The 18,536-nt window shown below is 48.9% G+C and overlaps 1 protein-coding gene across 1 annotated transcript in view; it reads right to left on the bottom strand.

The window, feature by feature from the left end:
* Positions 1–550: 550 nt before the first annotated feature.
* The window catches only part of SCARF2 (scavenger receptor class F member 2), an 87,608-nt gene continuing 69,622 nt past the window's right edge, over positions 551–18,536 (bottom strand). The window contains exons 10-11 of the mRNA XM_083373244.1: positions 8,850–9,002; positions 551–1,732 (exon numbers count right to left, since the gene is read on the bottom strand). Coding sequence (XP_083229370.1) covers positions 621–1,732; positions 8,850–9,002 — 1,265 coding nt within the window. The 3' untranslated portion in view covers positions 551–620. The remainder of the gene's footprint in view (positions 1,733–8,849; positions 9,003–18,536) is intronic.

Raw genomic sequence — 18,536 nt, 5'->3', positions numbered from 1 at the left:
CCGACGGATCAGAGGCAGCCCGGGTGCCTGGGAAACAAAGCTCACCGCCTCTCTGCTGAGAAGGGCCCGAGCCAGGTCTGTTCTGATGGTAGCCTCCAGGTCAGCTGGAAGCAGCCCCTGCGCCCTCTTCCTGCAGAGTCTGCCCTCGCTCCCCAGGGACTGGGGACCCCAAAAGTGAAGTCTGCCTCCCCCTTTAAGTAGCACCTTTGCCCTGGCTGCATCCAGGCTTTCCAGAGGTGAATGCAGCTACCCCCTCCCCAAGAAAAGGCTGGTCTGCTGGCTGCCTGCCGCAGACCCCCAGCACCCCAGTCTCCTCCCCTCCCAGCCCCAAACCCAGCCCAAGGCACCCTTCCCAAGGCCTGCGAGGGTCTCCCCGGAGGCCGAGAAGCAGGTCTATGCAGTTAGAACGCTGGTTTAAAGAAAGCCCTCCACCCCGCCCTCCCTGCCAGAGCCCAGCGCCAGCGCTGGGTCCCCGAAAGCCCCCCCCCCCCGACCCGTCCCAGGGGGAGGCCATCCGAAGAGAGGCTGTGGCTCTCTTTGAGGCGGGGTCTCCGCTGGCCCAGAGCGAGAGAGCAGCCCCTCTGGCCCCGGGACAGGTCCTCCTTCTCCCTCCCCTTCCCCTATTGTACAGTCTGCGGAGGGGTGGCGGCTCCCTTGGGCGGCTCCGCGACCCCCTCCCGGCCCTTCTTGCGCGGCGGCTTCTTGATGGGCGTCTTCTTGACGGCGGGGTCTCCGGGCGCGGGGGTGGCCTCGGGGCTGCCGCTCCCGCCGGCCGGCTTCTCCCCGCTCTTGGGCTCGGCGGCGGGGTCTCCGGGCCCCAGGAGTTTCTGCAGCGGGGCGGAGGTGGGCGGCAGCGGCTTGCCGGCTTTCTGCCCGGGGGCGGCGCCCGCCTGCCTGGCCTTCTGCGGGGGCGCCGGCTTCTCCCGCTGGGCCGGGAGGGGGCTCATGCCGTTGGGCCGCGCGCCCGCCTCGCCCCGCTGGAGGCTCTGGGTCTTTTCCTTCAGCTGGGCGGCCAGCAGCGTGGCGGCTTCGGCGGAGAAGCCGGGCGGCGCCTTGGGCTGCGCGGGGCTCCGGGGCGCCTCGGCCGGCCGCCTCTCCGCGCCGGGACCCCCCATCCTCTTGAGCGCGGAGTGCAGAGCGCCGTTGAGGTTCTCCTCCGCTCCGCTCCGGCTGCGCTGCCTGGCCTGGGCGGGGCAGGGCGGGCCCTCCGGGCTGCCGGGCTCCTGGGGGGGCCGGGGGGCCCTCTCCTTGGCCCGCGCCGCCTCGCCGGGGCTCCTCTTGCGCTTGGCGGGGCCGGGCCGGCGCTCCGCTTGCAGCTCGGCCGCGCCGGGCAGGGAGTTGCTGCTCTGGGCCGCGTGGTACTTGTGGTGGATCCAGGAGACTTTGGGCTTGGTGGAGGGGTCCGGCGGGGGCGGCTTGGCCCGCTCCGGGGAGGGGGGCTTGGCCGGCCGGGCTTCCGCCGCCGGGGCCTCCTCCTCCTCCCGGGACTGCCTGGAGAGGCGCGCGATGCGGGCGTAGAGCGCGCCGCTGACCGAGCCGGAGCCGCAGGAGGAGCGCTCGCTGTCCGAGGACTTGAGCAGGGGCGCCTCGCCGCTGTCCGGCGGGCCCGGGGGGCTCTCCTTCAGGACGGTGGACTCGCCGGCCTCCGCCGCCTCCTTGCGCGGCGGCTGCGGCGCCTTCTCCAGGGTGCTGCTCGGGGCCGAGAGGCGCTCCTTGGGCTCGCTGGCGCTCTCTGCGGAGGGAAGGGAGGGAGGGAGAGCGGTCAGGGCCGCGGCCGGGAGGGCTGCCATCGAGACAACTGAGCCAAGCTGCAAAGAGGCAGGGAGGGGACTGTTCCCGCCCCCCCGTCACTTTGAGCCACCCATCCCCCCCAATTGCCCCCCTCCAAGCCTTTTCAGGAGACACCCATTGTCAGAAGGCTGCAGCGGCAGAGAAAAGCCTTAAAAAAAAATACATTGCTAGCCGCCTTTCTGAGAATTTCGGCTCCCTTCAAAGGTAAAGGTAAAGGTAAAGGTTCCCCCACATGCGTGCTCGTCGTTTCCGACTCTAGGGGCCGGTGCTCATCTCCGTTTCAAAGCCGAAGAGCCAGCGCTTGTCCGAGGACGTCTCCGTGGTCCTGTGGCCGGCGTGACTAGACGCCAAAGGCGCACAGAACGCTGTTACCTTCCCACCGGAGTGGTCCCTATTTTTCTACTTGCATTTTTACGTGCTTTCGAACTGCTAGGTTGGCAGAAGCTGGGACGGGTAACAGGCGCTCACTCTGTTACGCGGCACTCGGGATTCGACCCGCCAAACTGCCGACCTTCTGATCGATAAGCTCAGCGTCCCAAACCACTGAGCCACCACGTCCCTTCAAAGACAAACCCATAAAAAACCAAAATCTGAAAGTCTCCAGCAATCATTTGAGATCGCCCACCACTGGGCTTCCTCCTTCTAGCCGTGGCAGAATTTTGGCACACCAGCGAGTGTGGCAGAGAGATTGCATGAAAGGAGGGATTTGGCTCCAACAAGTATTGAGTATGCAGAATACAGCTTGTGCTCAGGGGTGGATTTCATTTCATTATACAACAAGGAAAGAGACGTTCCTTTTAGCTGGTACTTAATCATTGATGTGCAAATGATTTGCACGTAGTTCAAGGCAAAGCTGAGGCCCAGGCAGAATTTAAAAATGCACCAACAGGCGGCTTCCTTGACAGAGGTAAAAGCAAGAATATGGGCACACTTGTGTTGTCAAAGGCCTGCCCCTTCTTCCTATGTCTGTTGTAACTACACTCCAGACTTTTCTAATCTGCCCCAGATGCTGCTGCACTGTCTCCAAATTCAGGGGTAGGGCCAGGGTGCAAAAGGCTGCAGTCCATCTGGGCTTCACCTGGATATCACAGAAACTCACATTATTATCCTTTCCTATCACAAAAAGATGCTGTCCAAGCCAATAGGTTCTGCATCAAGGAAGCAAAAAACAAACTCCTTTTATTCTTGTAGTTCAGGGGTCTTCAAACTTGGTCCTTTTATGACTTGTGGACTTCAACTCCCAGAATTCCTCAGCCAGCATGCCTGGTTGAGGAATTCTGGGAGCTGAAGTCCACAAGTCATAAAAGGGCCAAGTTTGAAGACCCCCGTTGTAGTTTGATAGTGAAAGGTTTCAGGGTGGGTTTTTTTTTAAAGGGGCAATTGGTATGCAACATTTGAGATAAAATTTAATACACTGAACCAAGTTCATGATGCTGAGCAGACTTTGGGTTGTTTTTTTTAAAAAAATCAAGATTAGCAAACATTTTGTTTCAATATTGAGTCTAAGACAGCTACAAATTTCCGTAAAGAGCACTCCTGCCGACAGTTGAAGGCACAGTCCCTCTCCCAACTCCGGTGCCAGATTGGAGACTGTTTTGGAAAGGATTTTTGCTGAGAAATATGAGTGGCTTTTGTACCCAAAGCATTTTGGGAGGTTTGAAGTTTCTTCACCCACGGATATCGTGCGTATTTGCCCAATGTAGTCAACTTGGTCACATTACATTAACTCATTACTTGGAACGAGACAATAAGTCTTTGTTTTTTAAAGCTAGCCAACTGCTCCAGTCACACAACACCCTAACAACAGAAAACAAACAGGTCAACTACAAACTAACCAGCAGATTAAATGGTATATCTGTGGGGAGGGCCAATTCCAAGAGGCTGGAACCCAGCAGCTATTAAAGCCAAGGAGTGGGGGGCTGTCATGCCAGGATCCCAAGTGAGTTTGAAGGGGCGTGGTGGTGTGTTTATGTTTGTATGTGCGTGTGTGTTTTGAAAGCTGGCTGGAAGCCAGGGCAGACACTCCTGAGGCTGGGAGTTGCAACAGCAAGCAAGGGGGAAGCAGGAGAGGGGAAGTCTGTGGAGGTCCCACAGAGAGGGACCCATTTCCTGTTCATGCATGTGCCAAAGCAGCCACAGAGCTTTAATCTTACGCAGAGCTGTGACTGCAGGAGTTAATTTCCACTGGTGGGAACATCTCTGCATCGTAATTATGGTGCTGTTTTTTTCCCCTTTCAAATCCATGCTTGAGAATTCCTTAGGCATTACAGGGTCCTTTGTGAAGAGCCTGTTATTTGCTACAAAAGGGTTGCGGTGGAGCTGGGATCGAGTCAAAGTCCTCTGTTCCATAATGGTTGCCAAAATAAGAGAGGAGAGGAGAAATTAGGAGCTCAGATCCTAGGAGAAGCACCGACCGCAGGCCTGCCATCCAAATGCAGAGTGGAGACTCCAGCCAGCTTTGCCGTCACCACGGGCGCACCCCTCTAATTCCAGAGAACTCCAGCGATCTTATTGTAAGGCATTGGACAAAGTGGACCTTGGTGGAGCAGTGGGCTAATGCCTCCTTAAGTAACACCAGCTGCCTGCAATTAGTGCAGGTTCGAGTCCCACCAGGCTCAAGGTTGACTCAGCCTTCCATCCTTCCCAGGTAGGTAAAATGAGGACCCAGATTGTTGGGGGCAATTAAGCTGACTTTGTAATAATGCCGCTTGGGGTTGTGTGTGAAAGCCCTAATAAGCAGGCATATATACATAGAATGAAGGCTACTGCTAAGCACATTTGATTTGTGCTTTAGATTGTAAGCTGTAAAATGGGGCAAAACTCACTTAACAGCTGCCTCGCTTAGTAAAAGAAATTTTGGACTCAGTTGTGGCCGTGAGATCTAGGACTGCCTGTGTAAGATTAAAAAGTGATGCTTTGATCTTGCTTTGATCCCTGCCTGGTTTCTCAAGAGTGACACATTATTCAGGTAAAAGGTCAAGGTTCCCCCGCACACGCGTGCTAGTCGTTTCCGACTCTAGGGGCCGGTGCTCATCTCCGTTTCAAAGCTGAAGAGCCAGCGCTTGTCCGAGGACGTCTCCGTGGTCATGTGGCCGGCATGACTAGATGCCAAAGGCGCACGGAACGCTGTTACTTTCCCACCGGAGTGGTCCCTATTTTTCTACTTGCATTTTTACGTGCTTTCGAACTGCTAGGTTGGCAGAAGCTGGGACGAGTAACAGGCGCTCACTCTGTTACGCGGCACTCGGGATTCGACCCGCCAAACTGCCGACCTTCTGATCGACAAGCTCAGCATCCTAACCCACTGAGCCACCGTGTTATTCAAGGAAGTCTCAATCCAGCCCTTTGCAATGTGCTGTTCGAGGGAAACTTTGCCACGTCAAAATCTTGAATTCAGCATGCTCAGCGGCCCTCCTGTTCTCTCTAAAGCAGAGCCCCCCAAATCTTTTGGGCACCAGGGACCGGTTCCATGGAGAGAGGTTTTTCCCCGGACCGGAGGGGGCCTGGTTTTGTGTGCTGCCTGCATCCTGCAGATGGGGCTTTGCTTGTTTGTGCGGACCGTTGCTGGCATGCCGCAGCCTGGTAGTGGTCCACAGGACTAATTCTGTAGCGAGGCTCTTGTGAGCTGGGAATTTTAGCATACTTGAACTCCAACTCCCAGCTTGCCTTGGAGAGAAACCGCAGAAGTTAAGGAGCATGGTTCTTTCCCTCTCCCAATATGAGGAAGGCAGAGCCAATCTGATTGGTAGGACCCTTGCCAAAATGCCGCTTGGGGTGTGTGTGTGAAAGCCCTAACAAGCAGGCATATACATCGAATGAAGGCTACTGCTAAGCTTGTAAGCCGCCCTGAGTCTTCGGAGAAGGGCGGGATATAAATGGGATTAAAAAAAACAAAAAAAAACAACCCCTACTACTTGGTAAGCTAGAAAAGGGTGTAATAGACAACATCACCACCAGATGGATCTGTAGCTGGCTGGCAAACCGTACTCAACGAGTAGTCCTCAACGGCACTACATTTACATGGAGAGAAGTAAGCAGTGGGGTACCACAAGGTTCCGCCTTATTCCCAGGACTCTTCAATATCTTCATCAATGACTTAGATGAGAGAATTGAAGGGGAACTCATCAAATTTGCAGATGACACCAAACTGGCAGGAGTAGCCAACACCCCAGAAGACAAACTTGGGATCCCAAAAGATCTTGACCAACTTGAACAAAGACCTCTTTGAGCTCTCGGGCCCAGGCTGAGGAGAAATTTATTTTAATTGGGGTTTTTAATAGTACAGGGTTGGTTTAATCTTTTTTAAATTGGTTTTAACTTTTGTATGGTTGATTTTTAACTCCCTGTAAACCGCCCTGAGTCCTCAGGGAAAGGGCAGTATATAAATGCAATAAAATAAAATAAATAAATAAAATAAACAATGGGCCCTATCCAACAAGATGAGTTTCAATGTGGAGAAAACCAAAGTTTTACATGTAGGCAGGAAAAATCAAAGTTACAAGTACACATTGGCCGAGACCTGGCTTAAAAACAGTAACTCTGAGAGGGACCTTAGAGACCTAGTCACTAGTGGACGATCCCTTGACTACGAGCCAGCAGTGTGGAACAGCAGCCAAAAAAGCTAACACAATCCTGGATTGTATAAACAGAGGCATAGAATCAAGATCACACAAAATATTAGTACCACTTTATGGAACTCTAGTAAGACCACACCTGGAATACTGCAGCCAATTTTGGTCACCATATCACACCATATCTTCTCTTCAGAGAAGAGCAACTAAGATGATTAAAGGCCTGCAGACCAAAACATATGAAGAACGGCTGCAGGACTTGGGTCTGGCTAGTTTAAAGGAAATAAGAAACAAGGGTGACATGATAGCACTATTCCAGTATCTGAGGGGGTGCCACAAGGAAGAGGGGGTCAAATTATTCACCAAAGCACTAGGGGGAAGGACGAGAAACAATGGATGGAAACTGATCAAGGAGAGAAGCAACCTAGAATTAAGGAGAAACTTCCTAGCAGTGAGGACAATTAACCAGTGGAACAGCTTGCCTCCACTGGCTGCTCCATCATTAAAAACTGGAGGTTTTAAAGAAAAGACTGGACAGCCCCTGTCTAAATTGGTACAGGGCCTCTTGTTTGAGCAAGGGGTTGGACTAGAAGACCTCCAAGGTCCCTTCCAGCTTCTATTTTTATTAGCATCCTAGTCCTCAGTTTTGCAAAAAGAAAACTTGAAGAGGGCCCAGTCTGTGTTAAAGGAACAAACCTTTGGGAGAGGTTTCAGCAGCCAAAGTGAGAGGCGACATCATCAGGGCCACAAGAAAGTTTTGCACATTTGTTTTGTAGGTTGTCCTCAACTTATAACTGTTCCCTTAGTGACCGTTCAAAGTTACAACATCACTGGAAAAAGTGACTTTGGGACTATTTTTCACACTTCCGACCATCGCAGCGTCCCCATGGTCACATGATCAAAATTCAGATGCTTGTCAACTGACCCATATTTATGACGGTTGAAGTGTCCCGGGGGTCACGTGATCCCCTTTTGCAACCATTTGACAAGAAAGACTCCACAGGGGAAGCCTGATTCACTTAACAACCGTGTTACTAACTTAGCAACTGCAGTGATTCCTTAACAACAGTGGCAAGGAAAGTTGTAAAATGGGGCAAAACTCACTTAACAGCTGCCTCGCTTAGTAAAAGAAATTTTGGACTCAGTTGTGGCCGTGAGATCTAGGACTGCCTGTGTAAGATTAAAAAGTGATGCTTTGATCTTGCTTTGATCCCTGCCTGGTTTCTCAAGAGTGACACATTATTCAGGTAAAAGGTAAAGGTTCCCCCGCACACGCGTGCTAGTCGTTTCCGACTCTAGGGGCCGGTGCTCATCTCCGTTTCAAAGCCGAAGAGCCAGCGCTTGTCCGAGGACGTCTCCGTGGTCATGTGGCCGGCATGACTAGACGCCAAAGGCGCACGGAACGCTGTTCCCTTCCCACCGGAGTGGTCCCTGTTTTTCTACTTGCATTTTGACGTGCTTTCGAACTGCTAGGTTGGCAGAAGCTGGGACGAGTAACAGGCGCTCACTCTGCTACGCGGCACTTGGGATTCGACCCGCCAAACTGCCGACCTTCTGATTGACAAGCTCAGCGTCCTAACCCACTGAGCCACCGTGTTATTCAAGGAAGTCTCAATCCAGCCCTTTGCAATGTGCTGTTCGAGGGAAACTTTGCCACATCAAAATCTTGAATTCAGCATGCTCAGCGGCCCTCCTGTTCTCTCTAAAGCAGAGCCCCCCAAATCTTTTGGGCACCAGGGACCGGTTCCATGGAGAGAGGTTTTTCCCCGGACCGGAGGGGGCCTGGTTTTGTGTGCTGCCTGCATCCTGCAGATGGGGCTTTGCTTGTTTGTGCGGACCGTTGCTGGCATGCCGCAGCCTGGTAGTGGTCCACAGGACTAATTCTGTAGCGAGGCTCTTGTGAGCTGGGAATTTTAGCATACTTGAACTCCAACTCCCAGCTTGCCTTGGAGAGAAACCGCAGACGTTAAGGAGCATGGTTCTTTCCCTCTCCCAATATGAGGAAGGCAGAGCCAATCTGATTGGTAGGACCCTTGCCAAAATTGACTGTCCCTGAGAAAAGGGGTCTTCTCGGATGCCTGGTAGATGAGACCAGGGGCTTTCAGGAGGAGTCAAGTGGCGGGGGCTGCTTTGCACCTGGATGTTCCCTGTGTTCTCTCTTTGGGTTATTCCGAGTTTGAATTTTTTTTAAAGGTATTTTTGATTGCATTTGGGGCACTTTTAGACAGCGGTGGTCCAACCATGCCATTGGGTCCACAGCAATGTTTGTGTGTGTGTGTGTGTGTGTGTGTGTGTGTGTGTGTGTGTGTGTGTGTACATATACTCTTACAGGGCTTTTTTTTTTTTTTGCTATCCCAACTTTTCCTAATAACCAGCCAAGGAAACGATACCCTTTTGGGGACTAATCTCTGCTCTTGTGACCACTGACTTTCACTTTCAGTGGCCAGGTCTGATCAGAGTCTGGCTCATGCCAGGAGTTCCACTGACCTTCGTGGGGCACGCAGTAGACGGGTCCTTCGTCTGTGGTATCGAAGGAAGAGAAGGAGCCCCTGGACGACCAGGAGGGTGACGGCTGATCGACCACAGAAGGAGGTTCAATGAAGCTGCAGTTCAGTGTATTCTCCAGGTCATGATGAGCCACTGCAAGACATGGAGAGGATGGAAAAGGGAGGTTCAATCAATCAGTCAATCTATCATCTATCTATCTATCTATCTATCTATCTATCTATCTATCTATCTATCTATCTATCTATCTATCTATCTATTCATCCACCCATCTGTCCTATCCATCCATCCATCCATCCACCCATCTGTCCTATCCATCCATCCATCCATCATCTACTATCTATCTATCTATCTATCTATCTATCTATCTATCTATCTATCTATCTATCTATCATCAGAATAGAACTGGAAGGGACCTTTGAGGTCTTCTAGTCCAACCCCTTGCTCAAACAGGAGACCCTATACCATTTTGGACAAGTGGCTGTCCAGTCTCTTCTTAAAAGCCTCCAGTGATGGAGCACCCACAACACCTGAAGGCAACTTCTGTTCCACTGGTTAATTGTCCTCACTGTTAGGAAGTTTCTCCTTAATTCCAGGTTGCTTCTCTCCTTGGTTAGTTTCCATCCACTGTTTCTCGTCCTTCCCTCTGCTGCTTTGGTGAATAACGTGACCCCCTCCTCTTTGTGGCAGCCCCTCAAATCCTGGAAGACTGCTATCATGCCCCCCCCTAGTCCTTCTTTTCTCTAGACTGGCCATACCCAAATCCTGCAAACGTTCTTCATATGTTTTTGTCTCCAGGCCTTTAATCTGTTTCCTGCCTGAGCAGGGGGTTGGACTAGATGACCTCCAAGGTCCCTTCCAAATTATTATTATTATTATTATTATTATTATTATTATTATTATTATTATTATTATTATTATTATTATTATTATTATTATTATCATCTTAGTTGTTCTTCTTTGCACGTTTTCCAAAGCCTCAACATCTTTTTTTAATGTGGTGACCAAAACTGGATGCAGTATTCCTGGTGGGGCCTCACTAAGGTTTTATAAAGTGGTACTTCACGTGATTTTGATTCTATGCCTCTGTTTACACAGCCAAGGACTGTATTAGCTTTTTGGGCTGCCGCCACACACCGCTGGCTCATGTTTAAGGGATTATCATTCTAAGGTCCCTCTCACAGTTACTGTTTTTGAGCCAGGTTTCACCTAATCAGTACCTGTACCTTTGTTTTTTTCCTGCCTAGGTGTAAAACGTTGCTTTACTCCACATTAAATTTCATGTTGTTGGATAGGCCCATTGTTCAAGTATGTCAAGATCTTTTCCACCACAAATGAAATCAGAAAGCCACTTGCATCCAGGAACTCAAAGCGAAGATATTTTATATTCATAAACCACTATCTGATGTCTCAACCCAAACTGAGGGACTGAGCCAAAGTTATTAGTGACTGCCTTGCTGAGCAACTCTTCACAGCTATGGCAGTGATGAAAAAGTAAGTTTATGATCCACATTTACTACCTTTGCAGGTCTGTAAAGTGAGGAAAAGCTGAAGTAAGATCAAAAGCAGTCATGGTTTCACTTAATGACCATTTTGTTTAGCGACCAAGTTGCTGGTCTTAATGGTGTGTGTTAAATAACAACTACATGTTTAAGCAAGTCAGTGAGAGATTCACCAGCTGCGTTCACACAATATGCTAAGCTTGGTTATTATGAATATTGGTTAGTTTTTCACAGTGCTTTTTTTGTAAAAGAAAAAGGTGCCGGAACTCACACATGTCATACAACCCACCTTGCCTACCCTACAAGGTTCCATCCAAAAAAGGTGCCGGAACTCCATTCTGAGCATTCTATGAGAAAAAAAGCCCTGGTTTTTCACCAAAAAACTAACCAGTAGGATAAATGCTGTATTTGGCTGATTACTATTTTTTTGTCAGTCATCTCCCTTTAGGGCAGGGGTGTCAAACTCAATTTCATTGAGGGCTGCATCAGCATTGCGGTTGCCCTCAGGGGGCTGGGTGGGTGTGGCCTGGGTGGGTGTGGCCTACTGGGAGGGCGTGGCTAGAGTGCGTATGGCCTACTGGGTGGGTGTGGCTAGTGCGTATGGCCTACTGGGTGGGCGTGGCTAGTGCGTATGGCCTACTGGGTGGGCGTGGCTACAGTGCACATGGCCTACTGGGTGGGCGTGGCCTACTGGGTGGGTGTGGCCAGAGTGCACATGGCCTACTGGGTGGGCGTGGCCAGCTCTACATCGTTGGCATCAAGGGTGCCTATGGGGGCCTGGGTAGGAGTGGGACAGATCTGAGGGTCTCTGGCAGAAGGAGGGTCTCTGGGCCAGGGCCAAGGCAGCGGGGGCCGTTCCCTCACTGTTTCCAGGGTGGCTTCGCGGGCCACATGAAACCACTTCGCGGGCCGGATCCGGCCCCCGGGCCTTGTGTTTGACATGTCTGCTTTAAGGCCATCTAAACCATCCTCATGTATTGCGGTGGTCCTTTTTGAAAAACAAGCCACGGCTTTTTTGGGCTGTCCCAGGATCAGGGGGCCACCTCATCTGAGAGCCACTGCGGTGAAGATGCCAGGCCGGGAGTGGGGAGAGCAGGTGGCAGCTCCCCTGGCCAGGCCCTTCCTCTTGGCCCCAGAGCCAGGGTGGAGGGGGGGGAGATGCAAGAATGGGGAATCCCAGTTTCAAGTCTTGTTGCAGACCCAGGATCTCCCTCAGCCACGTACACCCACCCGTGGGGTGACTGGGCCTAGCTCTTCTCAAATAGCCAGGCAGGGTAGCGGGGAGGGCGCTGGGCCAGGCCCTGGTTCCCTTTCAGCCCCAGCTTACTGCCTTACACGGTTGGTTTTGTACGAAAAGTAGGAGTCCTCCTGCATGAAACGTGGGAAGCACAGAGGATCCCTAAATGCGGAAGACCCCCTTCTTTGGGCAGTTAAATGGCATGGCCAAAAATCCCCGACTTCAAACCACATTGATGATAAACAACAGCAGTTTGATTGGGAAGGAAAAAAAGCAATCTGGCATGCCAACATCCGCCACACCCCTGAATTTATCGAGGCCTGTTGTCCAACCAAAGGAGCAGTTAACAAGCATCTTGATCTAGATCCAGCATGTGAATGGGTAAGAAACCGGACCATTCGAACTGCCAATCAACAAAAGAACCAATCAGCTGCTCAGAATTCAAATATAACTCCAAACAAACGACCAATTGCGCGATCAACTGACCACTCTGGCCCACAAGACATTTATAAGCTGAGGAAAATAGGACAAGAAAATCCTCTTGATGAGGTCACCTAGTTTGGTAACAAAACGTTCAGAAATTATATTGAAACAAGCTGGGAGAACAAACAACAGTCAAAAGAAATCTAAGTTCCATTCGCAGCATTGGGCAGAGATCTGTCTTTCAGGAGCAGAGTTTGCTTTGGGAATGCCTTTGGGCATCCGTGTAACTTCTGTTGGGAACATTGAAAGCGGCCACAGAAGGCCAGGGAAATACACAACTGGTGTCCATGTGGGCATCTACCGGAAGGAATCCTGTTTACTCATAAGTGCATCTATTTGAGAACAGATGATGCTGAGATAGTGGTTGGTTTTTGCAGCGGATTTTTGCCCTGCTTTAGTTTGCCTGTTTTCCTGAAACTGAGTCAAAGCTTCTGATGGGAGACCTATACACGCAGAGAAGACAGTGGGGGTTGTAGAGGTAGCAATGCCAAGTGACAACAATCCCAGGAAGAAGGAATGTGAGAAGGTTAGAAGGTTGAGCAGGGGGCTGGGCTAGAAGACCTCCAAGGTCCCTTCCAGCTTCTATTCTATTCTATTCTATTCTATTCTATTCTATTCTATTCTATTCTATTCTATTCTATTCTATTCTATTCTATTCTATTCTATTCTATTCTATTCTATTCTATTCTATTCTTCATTCCATATTCTATTCTATTCTATTCTTCATTCCATATTCTATTCTATTCTATTCTATTCCATTCCATTCCATTCTATTCTATTCTATTCTATTCTATTCTATTCTATTCTATTCTATTCTATTCTATTCTATTCTATTCTATTCTATTCTATTCTATTCCATTCCATTCCATTCCATTCCATTCCATATTTTCTATTCTATTCTATTCCATTCTATTATTCTATTCTATTCCATTCCATTCCATTCCATTCCATATTTTCTATTCTTCTATTCTATTCTATTCTATTCTATTCTATTCTATTCTATTCTATTCTATTCTATTCTATTCTATTCTATTCTATTCTATTCTATTCTATTCTATTCCATTCCATTCCATTCCATTCCATTCCATATTTTCTATTCTATTCTATTCCATTCTATTATTCTATTCTATTCCATTCCATTCCATTCCATTCCATATTTTCTATTCTTCTATTCTATTCTATTCTATTCTATTCTATTCTATTCTATTCTATTCTATTCTATTCCTATTCTATTCTATTCTATTCTATTCTATTCTATTCTATTCTATTCTATTCTATTCTATTCTATTCTATTCCATTCCATTCCATTCCATTCCATTCCATTTATTCTATTCTATTCTATTCTATTCTATTCTATTCTATTCTATTCTATTCTATTCTATTCTATTCTATTCTATTCTATTCTATTCTATTCTATTCTTTTCTATTCCATTCCATTCCATTCCATTCCATTCCATTTATTCTATTCTATTCTATTCTATTCTATTCTATTCTATTCTATTCTATTCTATTCTATTCTATTCTATTCTATTCTATTCTATTCTATTCTATTCCATATTTTCTATTCTGTTCTATTCTAATTCCAATTTCTATTCTATTCTATTCTATTCTATTCTATTCTATTCTATTCTATTCTATTCTATTCTATTCTATTCTATTCTATTCCATTCCATTCCATTCCATTCCATTCCATTCCATTCCATTCCATTCCATTTATTCTATTCTATTCTATTCTATTCTATTCTATTCTATTCTATTCTATTCTATTCTATTCTATTCTATTCTATTCTATTCTATTCTATTCTATTCTATTCTATTCCTTATTCTGTCCTGTGCTGTGCTGTGCTGTGCTGTGCTGTGCTGTGCTGTGCTGTGCTGTCCTATCCTATCCTATCCTATCCTATCCTATCCTATCCTATCCTATCCTATCCTATCCTATCCTATCCTATCCTATCCTATCCTATCCTATCCTATCCTATCCTATCCGTAGCAGGGCCTGAGGAGGAACTGGAGAGGACATGGAAAGTCAAGGCCAAAGTGCTCCTACTGGTGGTAGGAACACCCCAGTGCTGTGACTCCAAGGCTGGGAGAGGAGCTCCAACAGATCCGAGGAGCAACGTCAGGACTGTTCTCTGTCCAGAAAAGCACAGCTAAGAACCCTCCAACTCCAGGCCTCTGGGAGAGGATCTAGAATTGGGAAAGGGCTTTCTCAGACCGGAAACTGTGGGCAGCCAGGGAGGCTGTGGACTGATGGGGAGACGGTAGCAAAAAATAACGCCACCAGCAATACAGCTAAGTCCTTACAACAGATCATTTAGCGACCGTTTAATGTCACAACGGCACTGAAAATGGGACTTACTTTTCACACACGTTTGTAGCGTCCTGGTGGTCACGTGATCAAAATTCAGACACTTGGCAGCTGACTCATACTTATGACCGTTGATGTGTCGCAAGGCCACACCATCCTCTTTTGACAATCAAAATAAACGAGGCAGCCAAATCCACTTAACAACAGTCTTATTAACATACTGTATCGATTGCGGCGATTCCCTTCGCAACTGCGGTGAGAAAGGTCTAAAATGGGGCCAAAGGCACTGAACAAATGTTTCACTTAACAACAGAAATTATGGACTCAATTGTGGTCGTAAGCCGAGGACGACCTGTACAACCCCCTCCCTCCAACAAGCAAATTCTGCAAGCTCAGAAACTTTGCCAAGAGAAATCCAGAAGACATTCTTAAGCCCTCAGCACAGCAGGGAAGTAACTTGCCACCTTGGGCAGAGGAGTAGGGTTGGCCCAGCTCTTTCAAGCTCTTAATTGTGTGTGCGCGTGTGCGTGTGTGTGCGTGTTACCTCCCCAGTCCCTGATTATCCCTGAACTGAGATGGCACAAAAGCTGCCCAGGCTCTGAGCTGCTCCGGCAGTGATGCTCCAGGCAAGCCCAACAGAAGGGGCTCTGTGTGCGGCAAACCTGGGGGGTGGGGGTGGGGGGAAGCAGCGCTTCCAATGCCTTCAGACCTCTGGTTCTGGGTGAGTCACCGCCAAATAAATGGTGCTGAGAGTGGCTGGAGAAGGCTTTCCTGCGGGCCTCTCGCCTCGCCTGCCCGAGTGTTTGTTCTGCTGCAAACAGCGGCCCCGGAGAGATGCTTTAGAGACCGAGCAGCTGTGAGGCTCCCCTATGTGGGAAGGCAGGAGGAGGCGAAGGCTGCGGAAACCGGCATAACCGCCTTCGGTGCCTCACAGCCGGACACAGGACAACCAGGCTTCGGAACTGCAGCCCAGGATTCTCCCCTTTATCTTCCAGAGCCAGGAGGCAAAGACAGGAATGGAGGATTATTCCATCTTCAGTTCCTCTAAGGCAGGCGGGGGTGGGGGGGTGGGATTGGGGGAAAACCTTCGCCAGAAATCTTCAACTGCACATAAGAAAGGGAAAGAGGCCCATGAGCAGACATGCCGAGGCTTCCTAGCGCACTAGGAATGGTCAGAGGCAGCCAGACTCTCAAGCTGGGGACAGAGAGAGCTCCTGTCCCAGGAGAATCCTGCTGGATACAAGGGTGCCATCCTTCCTCTCTGGAATGACACTAAGCACGGATGTGGTTCGGATGGGGAAGGAAGGAAGGAAAGAAGGAAGAAATCAGGAAAGAAAGAAAAATCAGGAAGGAAGGAAGGAAAAAAAATGAAAGGAAGGAAGGAAAAAATCAGAAGGAAGGAAGGAATCAGGAAAGAAAGAAAAATCAGGAAGGAAGGAAGGAAAAAAGAAATGAAAGGAAGGAAGAAATCAGAAGAAAGGAAGGAAGGAAGGAAAGAAGGAAGGAAGGAAAAAATCAGGAAAGAAAGAAAAATCAGGAAAGAAAGAAAAATCAGGAAGGAAGGAAGGAAAAAAGAAAACAGAAATGAAAGGAAGGAAGGAAGAAATCAGAAGAAAGGAAGGAAGGAAGGAAAGAAGGAAGGAAGGAAGAAATCAGGAAAGAAAGAAAAATCAGGAAGGAAGGAAGGAAAGGAAAAGAAAGAAATGAAAGAAAGGAAGGAAGAAATCAGAAGAAAGGAAGGAAGGAAAGAAGGAAGTAAGAAATCAGGAAAGAAAGAAAAATCAGGAAGGAAGGAAAGAAAAAGAAAAAAATGAAAGGAAGGAATGAATGAAGGAAGGAAGGAAGGAAGGAGAAGTGGAGTGCCCTGCCTTGCCTGCAGCTCTGGCGCCCCCTCCCCCTCTGGGCGCTGCAGCCATGTGGGTCTTCCACAGCAAACCTGGGCCACAATGAGAAGATACGGCAAGGCCTGTGTGCCAAGCCAAAGAACGGAGCCTGGCACCAAAGCATTTCATTCTGGTGAAATCAGAGCACTCTGGCAACTGAGGGGTGCGCCGGGAGGCCCAGCCTTGGAGTTGGTGCAGGCAGAGGGAGAAATGCAGGATGTGGGGCTGGCCGGGCACCAAATGGCTCTGGAGGCAGCCTCAGTCAGCCCCCCCCGCCAGATTGTGGATCCTGGCAACTGCCCAAAGAGCGCTTTAGGGGAAGCGAACAAAGGGGTGAAAAAAGGCAGGAAGGGGGAAGCATCAGCTTGTGGCTGCAGGCAGCCCTGGAGCTGCTCACTGGGGGCTTTCAGCCAAAGCCCTGAGAATCAGCATCACGCAAAGCTGTGAAGCCAGTTTACAAATTGGGGTGCCCAAGCCTCCGTGGCAGGTGAATCCAACCTGAAGCAAGCGATCTATATTTGGGGGGGGGTGCTGCCACCCCAAGGGTCCTATGGGAAAGAGGAAGGAAGGGGAAGAGGGAGCAAGTCAGTCTACATAGAACATAGAACTATAGGGCCGGAGGGGACCTCAGAGGTCTAGTCCAACCCCCTGCTCAAGGCAGAAGTCCTTATAACATCCCGGACAAATGGCTGTCCGATCTTTTCTCGAAAAGCTCCCGTGACAGAACAATCACAACTCTGGAAGGCAAATTATGCCACTGATTAGTTGTTCTTTGTGGCAGGAGGTGTCTCCTTACTTCCCGGTCGAATCTCTCTTTAACAAGCTTCTATCCATTCCTTCTTGTCCTGCCCTCAGGGATAAGTCAGTCCCCTCTTCTCAGCGATAATCCCTCAAGTCCTGGAAGAGAGTGACCATGTCTCCTCTTCTGATCCTTTGCTTCTATAGGCAACCTAAAACACTCAGAGAGCCACTGGGACCCGTTTCCCGCCGAAAAGAAAACACTGGGAGCTGCAAAACCCTTTTGACATCTAAAATGAAGATGACACTGCATAGATCGTTTTTACCCTTATGCTATGTATAAAAAAACTATAGCGTGCTGCATTTATGAAATCAATGAATTGCTACAAAGAGAACAAAATTTTATTTCTGCATGCAACAAAAGCATTTTGAACTCCAAAAAAACAAAAACAAAAAAAAGATGCTGGGTCGAAGGTTACTTTCGAATAAAATACTCAAATGTCTATTTGAGTCCTCGTATTTATGAAATAAAAAGCTGGTGCAAACTATAAAAACTACAAACAGAAAAATAGAAAAGAAAAAAATTGCGGGGGAAAAAAAAGAAAAGGACAGGAGAAAGAGGGGAAAAAAAACCCTTTCTCCTTCATCCCAACAGGTAAAAACAATCTTTACTAAACGTCCAGTAAGGACAACCACATATATTCATATTTTCTCTTTGTCTCTCTCCCTCCCGCCCTCTTTCTGCCCTTGGTCTGCCAGTCCTCTTCCTCCACTCAGTGTGTTTGTGTGTTGTGTGTGTGTGAAGAGAGAGAGAGAGAGAGAGAGAGAGAGAGAGAGAGAGAGAGAGAGAGAGAGAGAGAGAGAGAGAGAGAGAGAAGGGAAGCACAAGTGCCTCCCTCTGTCTCTGTCTCTCTGCAAACTGGGAGCCGCAGGAGAAGGCTGAAAGAGCCGCATGCGGCTTCAGAGCCGTGGGTTGCTGACCCGTGCTCTAGACATAAATAGGGCCCTCAACCGTGCATCATGTGCCCGATATGGGAACACAGTGAGCGAGTTTCAACAGCTACATGGTTCCAGTATGGTTTGAGTGGCTTCACACCATGGTTCAACCATGGTTTATTGGCAGGCCTCCCACAACATTAAAATCTCGGTGTGTGGTGGCGCAGTGGTTAGAATGCAGCATTGCAGGCTAATTCTGCTGACTGTCGACTGCCAGCAGTTCGATTCTGACCAGCTCTGATTCAGCCTTCTATCCTTTTGAGGTTGGTAAAATGAGGACCCAGATTGTTGGGGGCAATAGGCTGACTCTGTAAACTGCCTAGAGAGGGCTGTAAAGCACTGTGAAGCGGTATATAAGTCTAAGTGCTATTGCTAGTGCTCTTCCTTCCTTCCTTCCTTCCTTCCTTCCTTCCTTCCTTCCTTCCTTCCTTCCTTCCTTCCTTCCTTCCATGGTATGCAGTGGTTAGAATGCAGCATTGCAGGCTAATTCTGCTGACTGCTGATTGCCAGCAGTTCAATTCT

The sequence above is a fragment of the Vipera ursinii genome, assembly GCF_947247035.1.
Source record: "Vipera ursinii genome assembly, chromosome: 14".
Lineage (NCBI taxonomy): Eukaryota > Metazoa > Chordata > Lepidosauria > Squamata > Viperidae > Vipera > Vipera ursinii.
Note: the sequence above shows the minus strand (reverse complement) of the source record. Positions and strands in the feature narration are given on the sequence as shown.